At 39.5% G+C, this 18,953-nt stretch overlaps 1 protein-coding gene across 1 annotated transcript in view; it reads left to right on the top strand.

Annotated features, from left to right (window-relative positions):
- EXOC4 (exocyst complex component 4) overlaps positions 1-18,953 on the top strand; it is an 890,815-nt gene that overhangs the window by 742,795 nt on the left and 129,067 nt on the right. Inside the window, exon 14 of the mRNA XM_036759981.1 lies at positions 16,774-16,952. Coding sequence (XP_036615876.1) covers positions 16,774-16,952 — 179 coding nt within the window. The remainder of the gene's footprint in view (positions 1-16,773; positions 16,953-18,953) is intronic.

Here is an 18,953-nt window from a genome sequence, read left to right as displayed (position 1 = left end):
TACTATGAAGGCACTTAATAGTGTTAAAAAACAAAAGCTCATACCTAATCTTACTTAAGTCAACCAATATCGATTAAGTGCCTGTTGTGTGCAAGACACTGTACAGTCATCCCTTACTTGAATGGGGTTTTTGTTGGTTAAACATGACATAGAAGGAAAGGGAGGGGTGGCAAGATAGGTAGGTAGACAGATAAGGTTTAGCTGTTACAGAAACGTTGCTAAAAAGGCCTCAGGGAGGTTTTGGTCATCCATCTTCAGTTTTGCTGAGTGCCTTGGCCAATGTCTAAGAGATGAGACAGGCTTAATAATCCTTTCTCTTATTATCTCAGATCCATTTGAAGATGTGGATTGAACCAGGCCCAATGGAACTTGTCATTAGAGTTGCCCTTTTTTTCTTAGTCTTACCATCTTTCCCAAAAGCATAGCCTCAGTTCTCCCCAGACTACCTATCTCTGTCTTCTGTAACAAAAATCTCCTGCTATAGTTCAGCTCTTCCTTAAGCCTAATTAAATGAAAAAAAGCCTGCTCACCATTTCCCCATGTTTTATGCTTTCCATTGCCAAACCCTTCATTTTCTACAATATCTCTTATCATTTAGCCCTTCTCTCCCTGGAAGGCAGCCTCCTCTTGCCCAAGCCTCCTCATTTTTCTGCCACTCTTGCATATATAGCTCTTTCTTCTTCCAACTGTTTAATCTTTCTTTAGGAATTCAGAGTCAGAGGAATTCAGTTCAAATCTGACTCTATTATTGACTGCCCATGTTGCTTTGGTTAAGTCACTTCCCTTTACTGGGCCACAGTTTCTACATCCATGTAATAAGGTGGTAGGACAAGAATGACCCTTGGGGCCCCTTCCAACTTCTAAATCTGATCCAATGACCTTTTAGTTTATCTTCCTGTTAGGGACCCCTATCCCTTTTTTCCTGTTGAATTTTCACCAGAAATTTAAAGCTTGGCTCAAATAATATCTCTTTCATAAAGATATTTGTGATACTCTCTTCCTGCTCTCCACCCCCTAATTCCTCATAATCAGCAGCACCTGGGGGGGGGGCGGAGAGAAGATATCTCTTCAACGCATTTACCCACCATTATTTTAGTGTTAGAGTTATCTATGTACATGTACACTAGACTGTACACTCCATAAATCTAGGAACCATATCAAAATCAAGGCAGATGGTAGAATGGGGATCAGCTTTGGAGTCAGAGAACCTGGGCTCAAATCCTATCTCTGTCAGTTACCATCTTTGTGACCTTAGGTAATTCCCTTCACTTTTCTGAGCTTCCCTTTTCTCATCTGCAAAATGACAGTCATACTACTGACCTCTTAAGATTCCTTGCTGGACAAGATCTGTGATCTAAATTTTGTATTTTCCCCAGTGTCTTAACGTAATGACTTAAATATACTATGTATGGGCTTCACAGATGTTTGTTGAATGCAATTGTGTATTTTAACCCTAGCCCAGTTTCCCCTGCTCCAAGACTATTGACTTGGGCTCAGTTACTCATGATACTTTTTCTCTTAAGAGATTCAGATCCCTTCAGAGAGGATCATACAACGGTTTGAAAATACACTGCAATGGGAAGAAAATTAGGAGGCAGAAAGAAAGTGTGATGATCTAGAAATACTGTCCATAGGAACTAGCTTTTTTCTAGAAAACCAGAGGAAAATCCCTTCTGTAAAGCAAAGAGTCAGTCGATGAACATATATTTACTGAGTGCCTATGATGTAATAAATGCTGTGTGGATATAAATGTACATGAGGAACATAAGGGATCCTCTCCATCCTCCCTGCCCAACTCAACAAGCTAATTGGTAAAACAAAGCATAAATGCATTGAACAAGTGTTAGACAAGACATAATTGTCTGCATGTGTTGAACTCTTGACCTAATCCAATCTGATCCAATAGGCATTTTTTAAAGAGCCCATTATGTGAAAAAGCACTAAACTAGTTATTAGACAAAGGTAAAGACAAAACAAAAAGCACTTCTGGGGACCCTCAAGAGGAAATTTCCATTTCCCCATACATGACATTCTTTCTCCCACCTCCACACCTTTGCACACACAGGTAGTGTCCTCATGCTTGGAATGCATTTCCTTTTCACCTCTAGTTTCCTTCAAAGCTGTGCTCAAGTATCACCTTCTTCAGGAGGCCTACCCGAAGGCTATAATCTCCCTTCCCTGGAAATTACTTTGTGGATATCTTGTACATGTTTTACATTTATTTCATAGGATCATAGATGGAGAGTGGGAAGGGCCCTCAGATAGCATCTAGTCCAACCTCCTCATTTTAGGTCCTCTTCCTGTTAATCTTTGTTTTCCTGGTGCCCAGCACAGCACCTGGCATACAGTTATTGCTGTGTAGTCATTTCAGTTGTATCTGACTCTTCATAATCCCATTCGGGGTTTTCTTGGCAAACATCCTGGACTGGTTTGCCATTTCCTTTTCCAGTTTATTTTATAGATGGGCAAATTGAGGTAAACAGGGTTGAATGACTTGCCCAGGTTTGCATAGCTACTAAATGTCTGAGGCCAGATTTGAATTTAGGACTTCCTGACTCTAAACCCAGCGCCCTATCTACTGTACCACCTAGCTGCCCTGGCATACAGTAAGTACCTAACAAATGGTTATTTAATGAAGGCATTCATGGGCCTTCCCTAGAGAATATTTACAACTTTTAAGAGAAGTTCAATCTTACCTTCTTACCATGAGAGGCATTGTGATGGAGGCCTGACCTTGCAGTCCAGATGACTTGGGTTCAAGTCCTCCCTCTCATACCTCCTAGGCATGAGGCCATGGGCCTCACCCTCTCAGTGCCACAGACAGTTCTCCAAGACTATAAATTACTGAAGAGTTGCTCATCTGCATTGATTGAGAATTGGAAGTCTCTTACACTAAAGAAATCCTAGGTCCAGAAACCTTTCACCTCTAAAAAAAATTCTTATCATCTCTCAACTTAAGTTTTACTCCTGGAAAATGTTCACATCTGTCTTGACAATTGTGGGGAGATAATGTGTTTCTGAAAATCTCTGCACCACTAACACCTGAAGAAATAGGAATCACAACCATGTTCCAGCACCCTGATTTTATTTTTGAGCTCTTGTTACATGACGACATCCTATAAAGCAGTTTTGTTTCATCAGAGTTGGCCAGAGTACTTAGTCCTGTTTTGAAAAAGAGAATCATAAGGTGACATGGCACTCTGGTCCACCCCCACAACTTGGACTACAACTTGAATCAGGTTGGCCTCTGGCAAATGAAAACACATGCATTGTCAACCCCAGGACTCTGAGGAACAGAGGTGGTCCTTACCTTTTGCCACCTAGAGTTCACCACGCTATTCCTTGATGGTCAACTCCTCTAGAACTGCTTTTCATTATTAACCCAACCACTCCACAGATACTAATTTATGGCTACAATATCATGGTAAAAGAGGACAACTAAAGGCTATTCCTGAAAGGTGTGATCCCATCTCAGAAACCATATTTAATGTCAAGGGAATGATTCTAAATGCCTCTGCTTACTGCGGGGGAAAGTAGCTAGGGAAAAATAAGGCAGCCACTAATTCTTCAGTTCTAGAACCTTAATTCTGCAAATCTTTGTTAAATGCCTATTATGGGCATGGCACAGTGATAGATATGAGAGATACAGATAAAGAAATAAGTCTCTGGCCTCAAAGAGTTTATGGTGGGGGCTGTATGAATATAAATAAGCATGATACAAGGTAGAGTGTTTTAGGGATAAAGGAAAACCAGACAGAGTAGCACAGGAAATTTGAGAAGGTATAGATCATACTTACCTGGGGGACAGGATTAGGGAATGTTTCAAGCTTTAATTCTACAAAAACTCTCCCAAATTCTAAGAAGGCAAATAAACGTATTGCTAATTAAATGCTTACTCATATTGTGTATAGCTAGCACATTTATTTTTAGGTCAAAGGCTTATAGGAGTACAGATTTTGAGCCATGTGCAACCCAGAGATCATATAATCAAAGCCCCTTATTTTGCTGATGACAAATGGAGCTTAAGTGGCTTAAAAACTTGCCTAATATCATACAAGTAGAAAGCACCAGATGTGTGACTAGAACCCATGTCCTCTGATTCTGAAACCATCACTTCTTCCATTAGTGCTGCCATGTTGCCATATTTGTGATGTTGTAGAATCGCAACATGAGGGAAGACACCACAGAGAGACTAGCAATAAGAATAATGATAGCTGATGTTTATATTTTGCTTTAACATTTGCAAAATACTTTACAAGTGAAAGGTACATACAGGAAGTGGAACATGTGAAAGGAGAAGGAGAAAAATGTGCCCATTTCCATTCAGGGCATTCATTTGCCTAGACCAGAAATTAGAATTGTGGGTAGTTGTGGTTAGGCTAGGAAGAAGACTGGAAGTGATGCAGATTTCTAATTTCATAGGTATATTACTGCTGTCCAAGTTTTGAATTTGGTATATTAATACACAAAAACATAGGAATGTATAACACTTGTCTGAGAGACAGTTTCTAGAGACTCAATGCCATACAAGTAGGAAGGTGCCATTTCCAAGAACTTACTGTCTTTAGAACTCCCTTTTGGAATACATAATTAGGTTAAGGAAAGTCCATCAATTGTCCCTCTTTGGTCCCATTTTCCTAGTAATTACCCCAGATTCATTATTGGCCTAGTAGTAATTAAAAGGAATACCTAATGTTGAAAGGGGAACATAGCACTGAGTGATTTTAAAACTATTACCCAGGACCCATCAGAGGCCACATTCTCAATAGCTTTCTAGAATTTATGTGGACACTTGGCTATGTTCACTCTTGGCTAAACTAAAATGACTTCACCGTGTGAAGGTAATCTTAATTTATCACAAATGCTTCCATTAGTCATCTTGTTTCCTTTCTATTACTTCTGGAAATGTTAGCATCAGGGAGCAAGATGGGTGGTTATATTTTTTCTTCAAGATGTTTCACAGATAGTGATAAATTTCAACATTTCCAGAGCGTGAGTCTATTAAAACACATTTGTTTTTCTATGGTCTGTGTATTTAGCCTATGTATTAAGCACATGTGTTTCCTGTTACAAGCAGCTCACCCACTGGGTAGATACCATAGGATTTTAGTTTTTAAACTAAAAAAAAAAAAAACTTCCTCAGATAAGAGCAAAGGACAGGTAGGTAGTGTAGTGAATTTTATCTCAGTTAAGGCCACTGACCTTCATGTTATTCTTGCGTCCTTTAACCTTGATAAGAGTCTCTCAGTCAGCCAGTATTCCCCTGAACCAAATGCCTGTGATACGTACTGAGGCTCAAAGAAAAGAACAGATTAAAAGTAGAATGACTGCTTTTCTAATGAAAAACAAATGCTTAGAATGAAGGAACTACAAATATTTATTTGTGATGACTAAGATGGGCTCAGTGGTACAGAACCTCCAAGGTATTTGTCAGTAACCCAGCTGATGAAACATGCTGACTCTGTGCACAGAACTTATGTTGTTAACCCCCAAGCAAGACAAACCATTAAAGGTAAACCAGAAAATATGCAAAATGTCTATTTGAGGTATTTAAGTGAACAGTGGAATTGTAGATCTAGAGATTGAAGTGACCTTAGGGATACACTAGTCCAGTAGGGGCAGAACTGGAGTTTGAATGTGGCTCCTATGATTCCAAGCTCAGTTTTCTTTCCACTGTACCAGATACTTTCCCCAGTGTCTGCTCTTGCATCATGTTCATTCCTAACCTTAGACCTTCTCCACCTCGTGCAGATTTCATGTATGTTGAACCCGAGGGTTTTTGTCTCCTTGGCCTCTTTCTTTCCCACCCTCCCCCATCTGCTTCCTTTCTAGCCACTTCATCCCATCTGTCCCTCTCCATCTCCAAACCTTTAAATTAGTTATTTGGCTCTGGACATGTTCAGCGGCTCCGTCAAGTTTTGTTTATGCATGGGAAGCTTTAGTACTACACCATAGTTAGGCAGTCTTCTGTCAGTCAAGCAAGTTGTTCTGGAAAGGTGGGTGAGGGCAGAGAGTGTGCGGTTTGTTTTATAAAGGTTTCTATTATCTGTGGTTTGACAAATATGTTATGTCTTTCTTCTCTTAATGCTATTAGAGTTGATTGTTCAGTCAAGGCCAGTCCTATGGCTAGAAGTGATTTGTGGATGACTTGAAGTGGGTAGATCTGAATTACTGAGAAAGGACAAGAGGGAAAAGGATTGATTCAAGTCATTGCAACTCTTTTTTCAAGAGGCTATGACCCAGTATCTTAATATGATCTAATGCGCAGAGCAGGAGGCCAGAAACAAGAAACTTGTCTTCTGCTTTTACTTTTATTATTGATTGTTTAAGCTGTGTCACTAAGTACATTTGGCAGCTAGGTGGTTCAGTGCCTAGAGGACCAGGCCTGGAGTCAAGGAGATATGAGTTCAAATCTGGCTTCAGACACTTAGTAGCTGTGTGACCCTGGGCAAGTTACTTAACCCCATTTGCCTCGGTTTCTCATCTGTAAAATGGGAGCAGATGGAGAAGAAAATGGCAAACCAGTCCATTATCTTTTCCAAGAAAACCCTATAGACAGAGTCCACAAGGTCACATAGAGTTGGACACAACTGAAAGACAACAACAACCAGGTACATCACCTTCTACCTTTGCTCTTAATTTTCTCTGTCTTCAAAATGTTATACAAATATTTGTCATTACCATGCCTCAAAGCAATATAGTGAGAGAATTAGATGGAATAATTATTACGTAGGAACTAAAGCTAAGTTCACTGAGAAGGGAAGAGATGGGATAGAAACTCAAAAAGTCAATAGCAGAGACCAAGGTGTGAGACTAGAAACAAGGGCGGTAACTGGAACTAGAATACAAGACCAGGTTGAGGAAGGTTACAAGTAGTGATGATATAACAACTCAACTGTGGTTATAATTAGGCAACAAAGTTAACCAAACTAAATTAGCAGAGCCAGGCAGATACTAGGCACCAGGGCCAGAGCAAAGATAAACTAGAGTCAGTGTTCAAATCTTAGTCACAACCTAGAACAGGATTCAAGTCAAACAAGCTATGTATAGTAGAACACATATTACCAGGATAATACAGACAGGCAGGTATTGAAATAGTTTTATAGCAGTCTGCTCAATCGTATAGACACTGCTGATTCAAGACCTGGCCCACTGGGAGAAAAGGGGGGTGGGGAAGGGCTGAAGAAAGACTAAAGTTCTGCACCTAGTAATGACACACCAAGCATAAGAGATACCACTTGGTGGAGGATCTAATTTTTAAAAACCATAAAAATCCTAAGCCATTTTAAGTAGGAAAACTTATAATCAAACCAAAATCTTCTGATTCTAAATCTTTTTCTCTTTCTGCTAAACCACTCAGAATCTAAAATGATAACAAAACATTCTCTTGGAGAACTTCTGTGGGCAGCTGGACATAAAAGAATGGGGTCAGGTATAGTTAGAGAGGAGGTAATGGACCTTATGAAGAAGAAAGAGTTGTGATTGAATATATTATAAAGATGTGACAACAACAGTTTTAGCAAGTGGGTAAAAGTAGGAAGAGAAAACCAGAAATAAGTACCAAGTACTTCAGACAGGAAATCAGAATAGTGAGATAAAGCTAAGATTATGAAAAAAGCCTCTAAAAATCTGATGAAAGGAATCAGTAGGTTGGGTACTGTCCCATGGTTTTTGACTGTCTGGTGCCATAGTTTAAATAGAGATCAGTTTTTTATTATTACTAGTTTGACAGCCTGGCATAGCACAAATAGAACCATCTTTGAAAGATAGAAGAATGAGCAGTTGTGAAAAGCTGAGTGATAGATGAGAGCATCGTTAAAGAGGTAGATGGAGCCCTAATCTCTCTACACCCTTTATCAATTTGATTCGCCATTTCATTGGTACGTGATCTTGGACAGACCACCTTTCTTCATCTCAACTTCTCCATCTATGTAATGAACTTTAATTACTCCAAATGTAATAGAATTTAATACAGTCTTGATGGTTTTAAGAATGGTCAATTTTAGTTAGCAGACCTGCAGAGAAATCACTCAAACTATGCAAAGTACCATTAATATATATTACCTTAGGAACTGTGATGTTAGGATCCAAGTATGTTAGTTCCACTGCCCTAATAAAGAAATCAGTTTGTTAAGTTGGTTTTTACTAACATTTTCTTTTTTTTTCTGGTCTGTAGCCCTACTTTCATTTCCACACTTGGGGTAATTTGACATGGTTGGGTATTTTGCCAGGCTTTCTTTAGAGTGGATTTTTGTTGTCATTCAGTTGTTTTTCAGTAGCGTCTGACTCTTTTGAATTCATTTGGGGTTTTCTTGACAAAGATACTGCCATTTCCTTCTCCAGCTCTTTTTATAGATAAGGAAACTGAGGCAAACAGGATTAAGTGGTTTGCCCAGGGTCATACAGCTGATAAATGTCTGAGGTTGGATTTGAACTCAGGTTGTCTTGACTTCAGGCTTGGCCTCTATCAACTGTGCCACCTAGCCACCTCAAAGTGGCTTTTACCTTTCACTATTTTTTTTTTTGCTGTCATATGAAATGATACTGCTTATACTGGTCCATCATTCTTCATAAAATTTTACAAATGAATTATATTTCAACCTTGTATTGTTTTTGGCAAGCATCTCTCTAAGGTATTTTCTGAGCTCTTTTGGTCTTGTGTAAGTTAATTTTCATTGGTTATGCTGCTACAGAAAAATATGTTGTCATAAAAATAGTAAATATGAAGCGTATAAGAAATACGGAGAGATCTATGCAATGTTATGCAAAGTGAAATCAGATTCAGACCTATGTCCATACTCCCTGCAACTGTATTAAGAAGGAAGGAATAAAGGGAAGGAAGGAAGGAGGATAGGACCCTTGTCATGATAGTACAACTTCAGGTAGGCCTAGGAGACACAGAACAAAAGTATTTTCTTTTCTTAATGGTTGCTTATTAAATTATTTGGTTAAAGCTAAGGGCTTAGAATCAGATTTTGCTTTGTTTCATATGTATAATTATATGCTGCATGACCCAAAATGGAAGGGTCTGCATTTACACAAATTGGGTTCACTATTGCAGACATCTCTTATTAATACCACTTTGACTCCTGCTGCTACCCAGTATGTCCCCTAGGAACATAAGATTTTGGCTAGGTTTGGGAGGGGTAGGATTGTTTGTTCATGTAGATTTTCTCCTAGGTCATCAGATGATGACTTGTGTCTTTGTATAGCCTAGCTAAATAAGGAAAAGCTCATTTCCACCAGACTGGCTACTTGGGCAATGGATTCTTTGACCATGGAAATTTATGAAACAAAGAAAACTCCAAAATGGGCCCTATTCTTTTGCAAAATGGCCATCTTCTACTTCTGCAGTGATGATGGCAGGAAGTGGGGCAGAGGCTGCTAAGAATCACAGTTTTTAGGCTGTCTATAAATATTAGTTTAGCTATTGGTATCCTAATATGAAGTCCTTATCCAGTGACCAGTGTTGACATACTAGTAGAGAAACTGAATTATTCTTGTTATTCCCCCTATAAAAAAACCCAAAAGATAAAAAGAAGTTACGGCTAAATTGATAGACAGATAACAAGCTCTTCTTGATGAAGCAAATAAAGGAGTTGGCAGAGCTGATTTTATTGTGTCCAAAGACACATGAAGCATTTCATGACACATTTAGTCATCTCTTAGTGCAGTGCCCATGATTAGCATTTACAAAAAGATAACCATGAAAATAATTGCAGGTTATACATTATCAACTTTGTGCAGGATGAAGATGTTAAGAAATTTCTTGAAGAACTCAACAAGACCCTCAGAATTAAATCAACAGCTAAGATATGTCAGCAGAGAGAATTTTTTTGTCCTCTGATTATTCATATTAAGCAAATCCTAAAAGGAGACACATTATCTTCAGAGGTGTTTACCACTATCTTGGAGGAGATCCAACAGAAAGTCAGAGTCAAAGAGGGACTCCCTAAAGATCATTTGTGTCAAACTCAAATAGAAAAGAGGGCCACCAAACCATACATGAGAACCCCCGTAGGCTACATATTGACTTAGAAAAACACACGTTAACATTATCTATGTTCTACTGCATTTTTATCTATATTGTTCAATATTTCACAATTACGTTTTAATCTGGTCCTGGCAGCACTTGAGAGCTTGCAGGCCGTGTCTTTGGCACCTCTGCCATAGGAGATAAGGTACTTGAGATGCCCCTGTTTTAGATTGACATGGTACTGGTTGTATCAAGCCACAGAACAGTGCAGGTTGAGATCCACGATCTGAGTGAGATCCGTGATGATAAAAGAGTTCAGTCTAACAATCCACATAGGAAAAGCCAAGTGGATGGAGAGTTCTAAATGCATTTGGATGTCCCTGAACATTAAGAAATCTTCACTTTGCCCTGTGCAGTCCCTGCAGAATATCGTCCCACACCTTGCCCAGTGCATTTTGCTTCGATTCCTTCTTCTCTCATTTCTCAGCATTTAGCAGGCTGAATTCTGACCTCACCATTCAGCTGAAAGTGCTCTGTCCAGTTGCCAGGGATCTCCTAATTGCAAAATCCAGTGGCTTTTTCTTAGTCGTTATCCTTCTTGATCCCTCCACCCTTTCCTCAAGGGGTTTTGTGACACTATTCTCTCGATTCTCTTCCTACCCGTCTAAAAACTCTCAACTTCCTTTGCTCAATCATTATCCATTGTTGTTGTCCAGTCATTTCAGTCATGTCTGATTCTTCGTGACCCCATTTTGTGAGTTTTCTTTTTCTTTCTTTCTTTTTTTCTTTTGCAAGGCAGTTAGGGTGAAGTGACTTGCCAAAAGTCACACAACTAGTGTCAAGTGTCTGAGTCCAGATTTCAACCCAGGTCCTCCTGACTCCAGGACCAATGCTCTATGCACTGCAACACCTAGCTTCCCCTTGGGGTTTTCCTAGCAAAGATACTGGAGTGGTTTGCGATTTCCTTCTCCAGCTCATTTTACAGATGAGGAAACTGAGGCAAATAGGGTTAAGTGACTTGCCCAGGGTCATACAGCTAGTAAGTGTCTTAGGTTGGATTTAAACTGAGGAAGATGAGTTTTCCTGATTCCAAGCCTGGTGCTCTATCCACTGCTCCACGTAGAGCTATTTTCCACATTTCCAAATTCTAATTGTGAATGTCCCACAGGCTTTATCCTTGGGCCTTTTTTTTTCTTTATATTCCCTCTCAATAATCTCGTTCAGCTCCCTTCAGTTACTAAACTCATCATCTCTCTGAAAATGACTGCTAATTCTGTCCATCCAGCCTACCTTCTCTCCCTTGTTCCCACATCACCAACCATCTAATGGATATTATCAGCCAGGTATCCTGCAGCATCTCAGGCTCAAAGCAGAGCCCAAAACAGAGTTCATGATCTTTCCTCTGAAACCTACTCCTTTGCTAGCTTTGCTTACCTCTGCCAAGGGCAACATCAGACTTCCAGTACCACATGTTCACAGCTTCGGAATCATCCTTATCTCCTCATTCCCTCTCACCCTGCATAGCCAATAAGTTACCAGGTCATATTGATTCTACTTCCACAATATCCCTCCTATGTGTACCTTTCTCTCCATTCACAGCCACCACCCTAATTCCACAAGGCCCTTAGGCACCTCTCACCTCTAATATTGTTGTTGTCACCCCGTCATTTTACTTATGTCCAGCTCTGTGACCCCATTTGGTGCTGTTACAGTGGCTTCCTGATTGGTCTGCCTGCTTCTTTCCCCCTCTCCAGTTCATCTTCCACACAGGTGCCAAAGTGACATTCCTGAAATACATTCCTAAAAGGTCTGGCCATGTCATTCTCCTGTTCAGTAAACTCCAATGGCATCCTATTATCCCTATTATGAAATTCAAACTCTTCTGTTTGGTATTTAAAAGCCTTCACAGCCTAGCTTCCAGCCTAGCTTACCAGCCTCTTCGTGAACTCTTTTGGTCCAGCCAAACTGGCCTTTGTACTGTTTGCCATCCCATCTGTTCATCTCCCATCACTGTGCTTTTACTGAAGCTGTTCTCCATGCATGGAATACATACTTTCCTCCCTTCTGCCTCTTAGAATTCCCATTTTCCTTCAAAGCTCTGCTCACATGATACTCACTTGAGACCTTCTTTGAACATCCCACTTACTAGTGCCTGCCCCCAAGAAAACTATGTATTTTATCTTGCATAATTTCACGCATATTTATTTTCCATGTACACTTAAGTGTACATGTTATCTCCAAAAATAGTTAACATTCATAAAATGCATTTCTAATAAGCAGAAGACATCCCATAAAAGGAGATAAGATTGGTTCAGATGCTGACTATTGGCCATTTGGAAAGTATGCTACCATTCTAGTGAACTGATGAACACATCTTCCACAGTCCTTAGCTACATATCCTACCATCTCTTCCTTCAGTCCAACCACAGAACCTTTCTAATATTGTGCTGAATTAATAGCTATCCTCTTTCTCTCACTGCGCTTTTATTGCCTATTTTCCTATCTTGTAGACTCCTGAAGTGTGAATTTACAAAATTCTGCAATTCCTTTAAAAAAAATTGGCAGTGAAGCAGCACGAAGTAAACCATTTCAGAATTCTGTGGGTGTAAGACCCCTCCACCAGCACCCCTTGCATGCACACAGATCCTTGAAGGAATGGGTTTTCTGAGTAACTGTCTACAGCTGTCAATCAATTACTCTCAATGTCATGGTTCCTGTGCTCTTTCCAGGTTGTTAGGGGTGATTACGGATTCCTGTCAAATGAGATGTCTACTATATATTCAACATGAGGCATTTTGTATTTTCTCAGTCTATGGCTCTCAAGGCTTAGGAGGTTAAGCAAATTTTAGCAAGCCAAATGGAACACAGACTAGGAATGCCGTGCTAGAAGCATGCACAACAGATATGCCAAAAGCTTGAAGATCGCTGCACAAGCAGATTAAAATTTTATATAAATACACTCATCTTGATTGTCACATTCCACCTGGCATTCCCCCTACATGCATAAAAATGACCCTGGGCCTAATTTTCAAAGACATTTGCCTCCTTATTGCAGCTTTTGGCTGTCAAACATGAAAAGTATTTTGCGTGTTCTATCTATCAGAAATGATTAAGGAACTAGAAGGATTGATTAGCATGAAGATAAACTAAGAAACCTAATTCTTTACAATTTGGCTGAATGACAGCAAAAATGAGAAATAGGAGAAGCATTTCCTGGGTTCCAGGACTACAGTGAGGGATGGGGAATTTGCTCAGCATGATCCCAGGAAGCTGCTCTAGAAGTATCAAACTCAGAGAAAGCTTATTGAATACCAAGGAAAAGCTGCTTTTAGGTAAAATTGTCTGTGCTGATTATCCAGTTAGCCTCCCCAGGAAATGAGAAGTCTCCAGAGTTTGAGGTGATTTTGAATGTCTGGCAGGGATTTGTAAGTTTGGGTTAGTAAAGCTAGCTGTTTATGAAGAGCTTTTTATGTATGAGGCATAGGTTGCCTGTGCATGGACCAACCATTTAGAATATCTCCCTATGTGGATACCTACAGGCATTTAATCAAGGCATTATTCTTTTTCTTACAGAAATACATATTTAAAGGGGCAGTTTGCAAGGGGAAAGCAGGGTTGGGGGGAGGGAGGAGGGTCAAGACCTGTAATTACATTAATATAGGGAATTCCTAGTGTGGAAATTTCCTCTGTGGATGCATATGTGCCATTTATCTGTAATTTATATTCTTAAAGAATTGCCTTGACCACTAAGAGGTTAAATGACTAGCCCCAGGATCTCATAGCAAGTTTGTGTCAGAAGCTGGACTGGAACCTTTCTGACTCTAGAGCTGACTACTCAGTATACCATGCTGCCTCTCCTAAAGAAGTGTAGAGTATATAAGATTGAAAGACAAATGCCTAGCTAGAAATCATAGGATTGTGGATACAGAGCTGGAAGACAGTGGAGGCCATTGAGTTCAACCCCCTCATTTGTCAAATGAGAAAAAATTAGACATAGGGGAGGTGATTTGCTCACGATGATACAGATAGTGTTTGAGGTAGGATTTGAATTCAGGTCAACTAGGTACCAACTAGGTACCTTTCTAACATCATTTATTGTTTACTACTGCTTAATATAACCTCGAATTTCCTTATTCTATTTTAAGGAGAACACTTCTTTTCTTCTCACTTGTGCTGCTTTGACTATTGAAAATTAATGGCATGGTATAATTGAAAGAGCATTGGACTTAGGATCAGAAGATGACTTTGAGCCATTACTCAGTCACTTATTAGTTATGTTTCATAAGACATCATTTAGTTTCTCCAGTACTCATTTTCTTCATGATAAAATGGGGATAGCTCCAACTGATTATCCCTTGGACATCTCAAATTTACCGTGTCCAAACACATCTCATTATTGCCTTAATTTCTTCCATAAACTTTAATCTTTTTCCATTTTTCTTTCTCTATTTCTATTGAGGAGGACACCATCTCTACAGTTCCACAGATTTGCAATCTCAGAATCAAAATCAACTCCTTCCCTGTCTCCTAACCTTACTATGTATCCTTACTTTCTGAGTCTTCTACAACATAACCCACATCCATCCCCTTCTTGCCATTCACATGGGAGCCACCCTAGTTCAGACCTTTAACATCTCTTACCTAGGCTATTGAAACAGTCTTTTAAATGGGCTCCCTGATTCTTGTCTCTCTTCCCTTCAGTCTTTTCACTCAAGTGAAAAAATTCTTAAAAAACAGGTGTGATCATGTCACTCCCCTTGTTAGAGAACCATCAGTGGCTCCCTATTGCTTCTGGGATAAAAGACAACCTGCCAAAGTCGGCTTTCAAAGACCTTCACAATTGGGCTCCATAATTTTTCAGCTTATTTCACATTATTCTTCAAACAGCCTACTTCCAGCCAAACTGTCCTGTGCATTGTTCTCCAAACTAGTTTTTCATCTCCTGCTTCCACACCTTTCCAAAGACTACCCCCCTCCATGGCATCTCACCTTCCTTTTCATCTTCACCTCCTTCTTTCTTCAGGACTCAACCCTGATCATCACAGATCATCACAGGGAAAGACTTTTCCTACTGTCCCTAGCTGTTAATGTTCTCTCCTTCAAATTCCTATGTATGTACTTGCACGTTTGTAGATTGTCTACCCCCTCTCCTCATGCTTTGTAGAATGTAGTTACCTTTGGGCAGGGACTATTTCCAGTTTTGCCTTTGTAACTCCAGCAGTAAGTACTTAATAAATGCTTATGATCGTATTTAATAGGGGATCCTGATACTGTGTTGGCAATCAAAATGGGCTCTTAGCACTTAGTTCAACCAAGTGCCCTTGAAGAGTTTGGCCTTTATTTCCTTGATTAAATTAAGAATCCCTGATGACCTCCTTGCCTCAAGGGAAAGCCTAGTTCACATGGGTTTGAGTGATATGTTTGTGACATCAGAGGCTTTTAGACCGCGTGGGTTTAAGCTGCCTCTTTGTGACGATTTTAGGTCACGTGGGTGAGTTGCATGCGTGACTCACCCTTTACCCTGAAAAAGATATAAAACCAGGGGTTGGCTTTCTCTTTTCTGGAGCTCTGACCCATAGCTGTGGTGGCGCGCGTGACTCTGGGCCAGCCTTTGTTATGAGCTCCCAGGCTGAACTTAGACATTGGTAACTATGAATTGTATTTGGCTTGTCTGTCAATGTTTGTAATTTGCTTGTATTTGCTCTGAAGTTCAGGGTGCTGGCTTTTTCCCCTGGACTAAGTGAATGGTATTTGTATGCTGGATTAAAGTAAGCTTGTTAACCCCTTAACTTTGCTTTCCTTAGTAAAGCAGATCAAAAGAACCTGGGCTTTGGCAGCATCCTGTGAGCTGCTTGTTGTTGATTTTACACCCCCACAGCAGCTGCTAGCTGGATTGTTGAAACAGATACTTAAAGATATTCATCTAGCAAAACTTGTCAAGAGTCCTCACCATTGCCTAGGAAGAAAAACTTATGAATCCCAGAGTTTAAGTGACCTTGCAGGATGAAGAGGTTCCTGGGGCATGATGGAGAAGTCCAGAGGAGGGCAGCTGGGTGTGAAGTGATGTGCCATCCAAAACCTTTAACTATTGTATCAGAAAAAGATAGATAGATAGATAGATAGATAGGTGGATAGATATGAATTTGTCTTACCACTCTTACTGAATTCTGGATGCCCTCTTCTGTCGTTATAGCCCATTTCTGTCCCATTTGTGAGAACGAAATGACTCTCTTTTCTTTGTAATTTTGTTTTCCAGCCTAAAATGGGGAGGGGGGGATTATGATGACACCATATATATATATATGTGTGTGTGTGTGTGTGTGTGTGTGTATGTATATATATACACACATACACACATGCATGTGCACACATATATACACGTACATACACATAGCAGTATAAATCTCTCAATGCTGTCTTCTTCCAATTAGGAAAAACAACTGTTTTTATTAACTCACCTTATCAGTTGATCACTTCCCAATTTCATTTGAATCTGTTTTTGCTGACAGCTAATAGCCTTACAGTATATCTCAGACCTTTGGCACAAACTGATATTTTCTTATTCAGACCATTCACTTCTGAATATTTAAACCCTAAACAAGAGTTTTTAAACAGAAATATTTAGTGGTATCCTTACATTGGAAATTGGAGGCAGTGATACATAGTAGAAGGAGAATGATAATAGCTCCTCCTGGCCTGCTATAAGACTAGCATGTTAGATTTGAACTAAATGAGCTTTCCCCATTTCTAAAGTTCTCATACTATTTTGTGATGCATGTTTTCAATTTGTATTGCAGGGCAGCCTTTGGCAAGGAGTCTGAAGTTCTAATTGGGAACCTGGGTGATAAATTAATCCCACAACAAGAGATCCTCCGTGATGTCAGTGACCTAAAGGCTTTGGCCAACATGCATGAAAGCTTGGAGTGGTTGGCAGGACGAACAAAGTCAGCTTTTTCCAATCTTTCAACATCTCAAAGTAAGTGTCTAATACAGATGGTCTCATTTAGGGGATGGCTAAAAGGCCGAATAGGATAATTTCGTTTAGATGTACTGATTGCAGGTAACATTGCACTGCCCACTGGTCTGTCCTGTTTGTTAGAAGCAGCTCCACTTCATAGAATTTCCTAACTTTCTTCAAAGTGTAACTCATATATCACTACGTGAAGTCTTTCTTGATTCCCTCCAAGGTGTTAGTGCTCTCTCCCTCTTGAAATTACTTTGAATCATTCTATTTGTCTATCACTATGTCTGTCTAGATTTCTAGTCCTCTTTACATACATACACACAGAAATAGTACTTTCTAAATAGTAGGTACTTAATAAATGTTAAATTGAAGTACAATTCTATCTTTGTTCTCAGACTTCTTTGTGATCTTAGGAAAATAACTCATCTCTCTATTTCCTTATGTAACATGGAAAGCCAAAGAGACCTGTTTTAACCCAGCTTTCATGCTAAACCTCAGAAATATGTACAGTGTGTAGCATCTCACAGAAATAAATTCTTGTTAGGAGTAGAAAACTATATTCTTCGTCCTTGCCACAATAACTTAAAAAAAAAAACTTGAGCAAAGGTGCTATGTATAAGCTTTTAATATAGGATTATATATGTAGTTGGAAAAAGGGTGGGGGATCAAGAAGAGAAGAGAATGGAGGTTGGAAAATAAAGATAAAAAGTAATTATTTTGGACAAGAAATGAAGGAGTTAACCAAAGAAGACAACCACAAGGTTGTTCCTTAGGGAGAAGAGAGAGAAAGCAAGGGGAAACAGAGGAGACCAAGAAAGTAGGTTCTGAGGTGAATGTTAGCCTAAACTGTTAAAAGAGTGTTAGAAGTAAAGTGTTCTGGTTATACCTTGCTATTTCCTTGGAATGTAGGTTTCACAGTAAATTATCATACTAGTAATATGGTAATTATAAGAGCTGACATTTTATAGACTTTGACAGTTCACAAAGTGCTTTGTGTATATCATGTCTTTCAAATTCCATAACAACTCTGTTAGGTGAATAGTAAGGTATCATTGTCATAGCAGGAAGCTGGTAGGTTTAGGAGTCAAGGACCAGCCTTCTGATTCGAGACAACAGTCGTTTACTACAACACAGTCGCCTAGCCACTTACAACTTTCCTTTGAAATTATGGTCAGCTGATTAAGCACAGTTCAAGAGGTTCCTCCTTTCAATGAGATAGTCATAGAAGCTGACCAGAGAAAAATAATTCATGGGCTGCAGTAGCACTAGATAGAGAAATATCACAGAATGGGATACTTTCTGAAAACCAGTTATATCTAGCCTTTGGGCCTGCAGCTCTCCACTTCTTCAATGAGGGATGCCAGACAGACCAAAGTAACTGGCTTAAATTTCAGTAGAAAAACAGTGTATAAGGGATGAGATTTCCAAGGCTATGAGATTCTAAAAATGACTTCTGAGGGAAATCATATAATCTTCCCTGCATGACCCTTAAGAAAAGAAGACATCTATTTCAGGCTGTCCAAAAGTATTGCTTAAAAGTTGGATATTTGCTAGGTGACTTCTCAAGGACTGCTTTATGGTTCTATCATATTGGAAACTATATTGCAATATAGCAAAGAGTTAAATCTGGACACTCAAATACAAATTTCAGAAAAGGCCCTGTGGCCCATTATTAATTGTGAAATAAACACTTAACATCCACCTCCCTGTCATCTCTCCTGCTTCAATGCTAGGGCAACTTGGGTGTTTTAACATCAGTAATTGTAAGAGCTCATCTTATCTGTAGGCCTTCTGCCCCAAGGAGACAGTTTCCTAGTGTTTCCAATAATACAGCATTCCAAATTTGATATGTTCTGGACTAGAACTGCTCCACAAAGCAATATAATAGATAACCTCTATAGCTAACTGCTGAGTGATTCACGCATGCTAACCTAGAATCAACTGTTTTCAAATGGCAAGAGATGCTCTCTGAGCTAATGTTCAACTTTGTAATTGCACAATTTTGCCTGTTGT

Source organism: Trichosurus vulpecula, chromosome 5, assembly GCF_011100635.1.
Source record: "Trichosurus vulpecula isolate mTriVul1 chromosome 5, mTriVul1.pri, whole genome shotgun sequence".
NCBI lineage: Eukaryota > Metazoa > Chordata > Mammalia > Diprotodontia > Phalangeridae > Trichosurus > Trichosurus vulpecula.
This window is presented reverse-complemented; position numbering and strand designations above follow the sequence as displayed.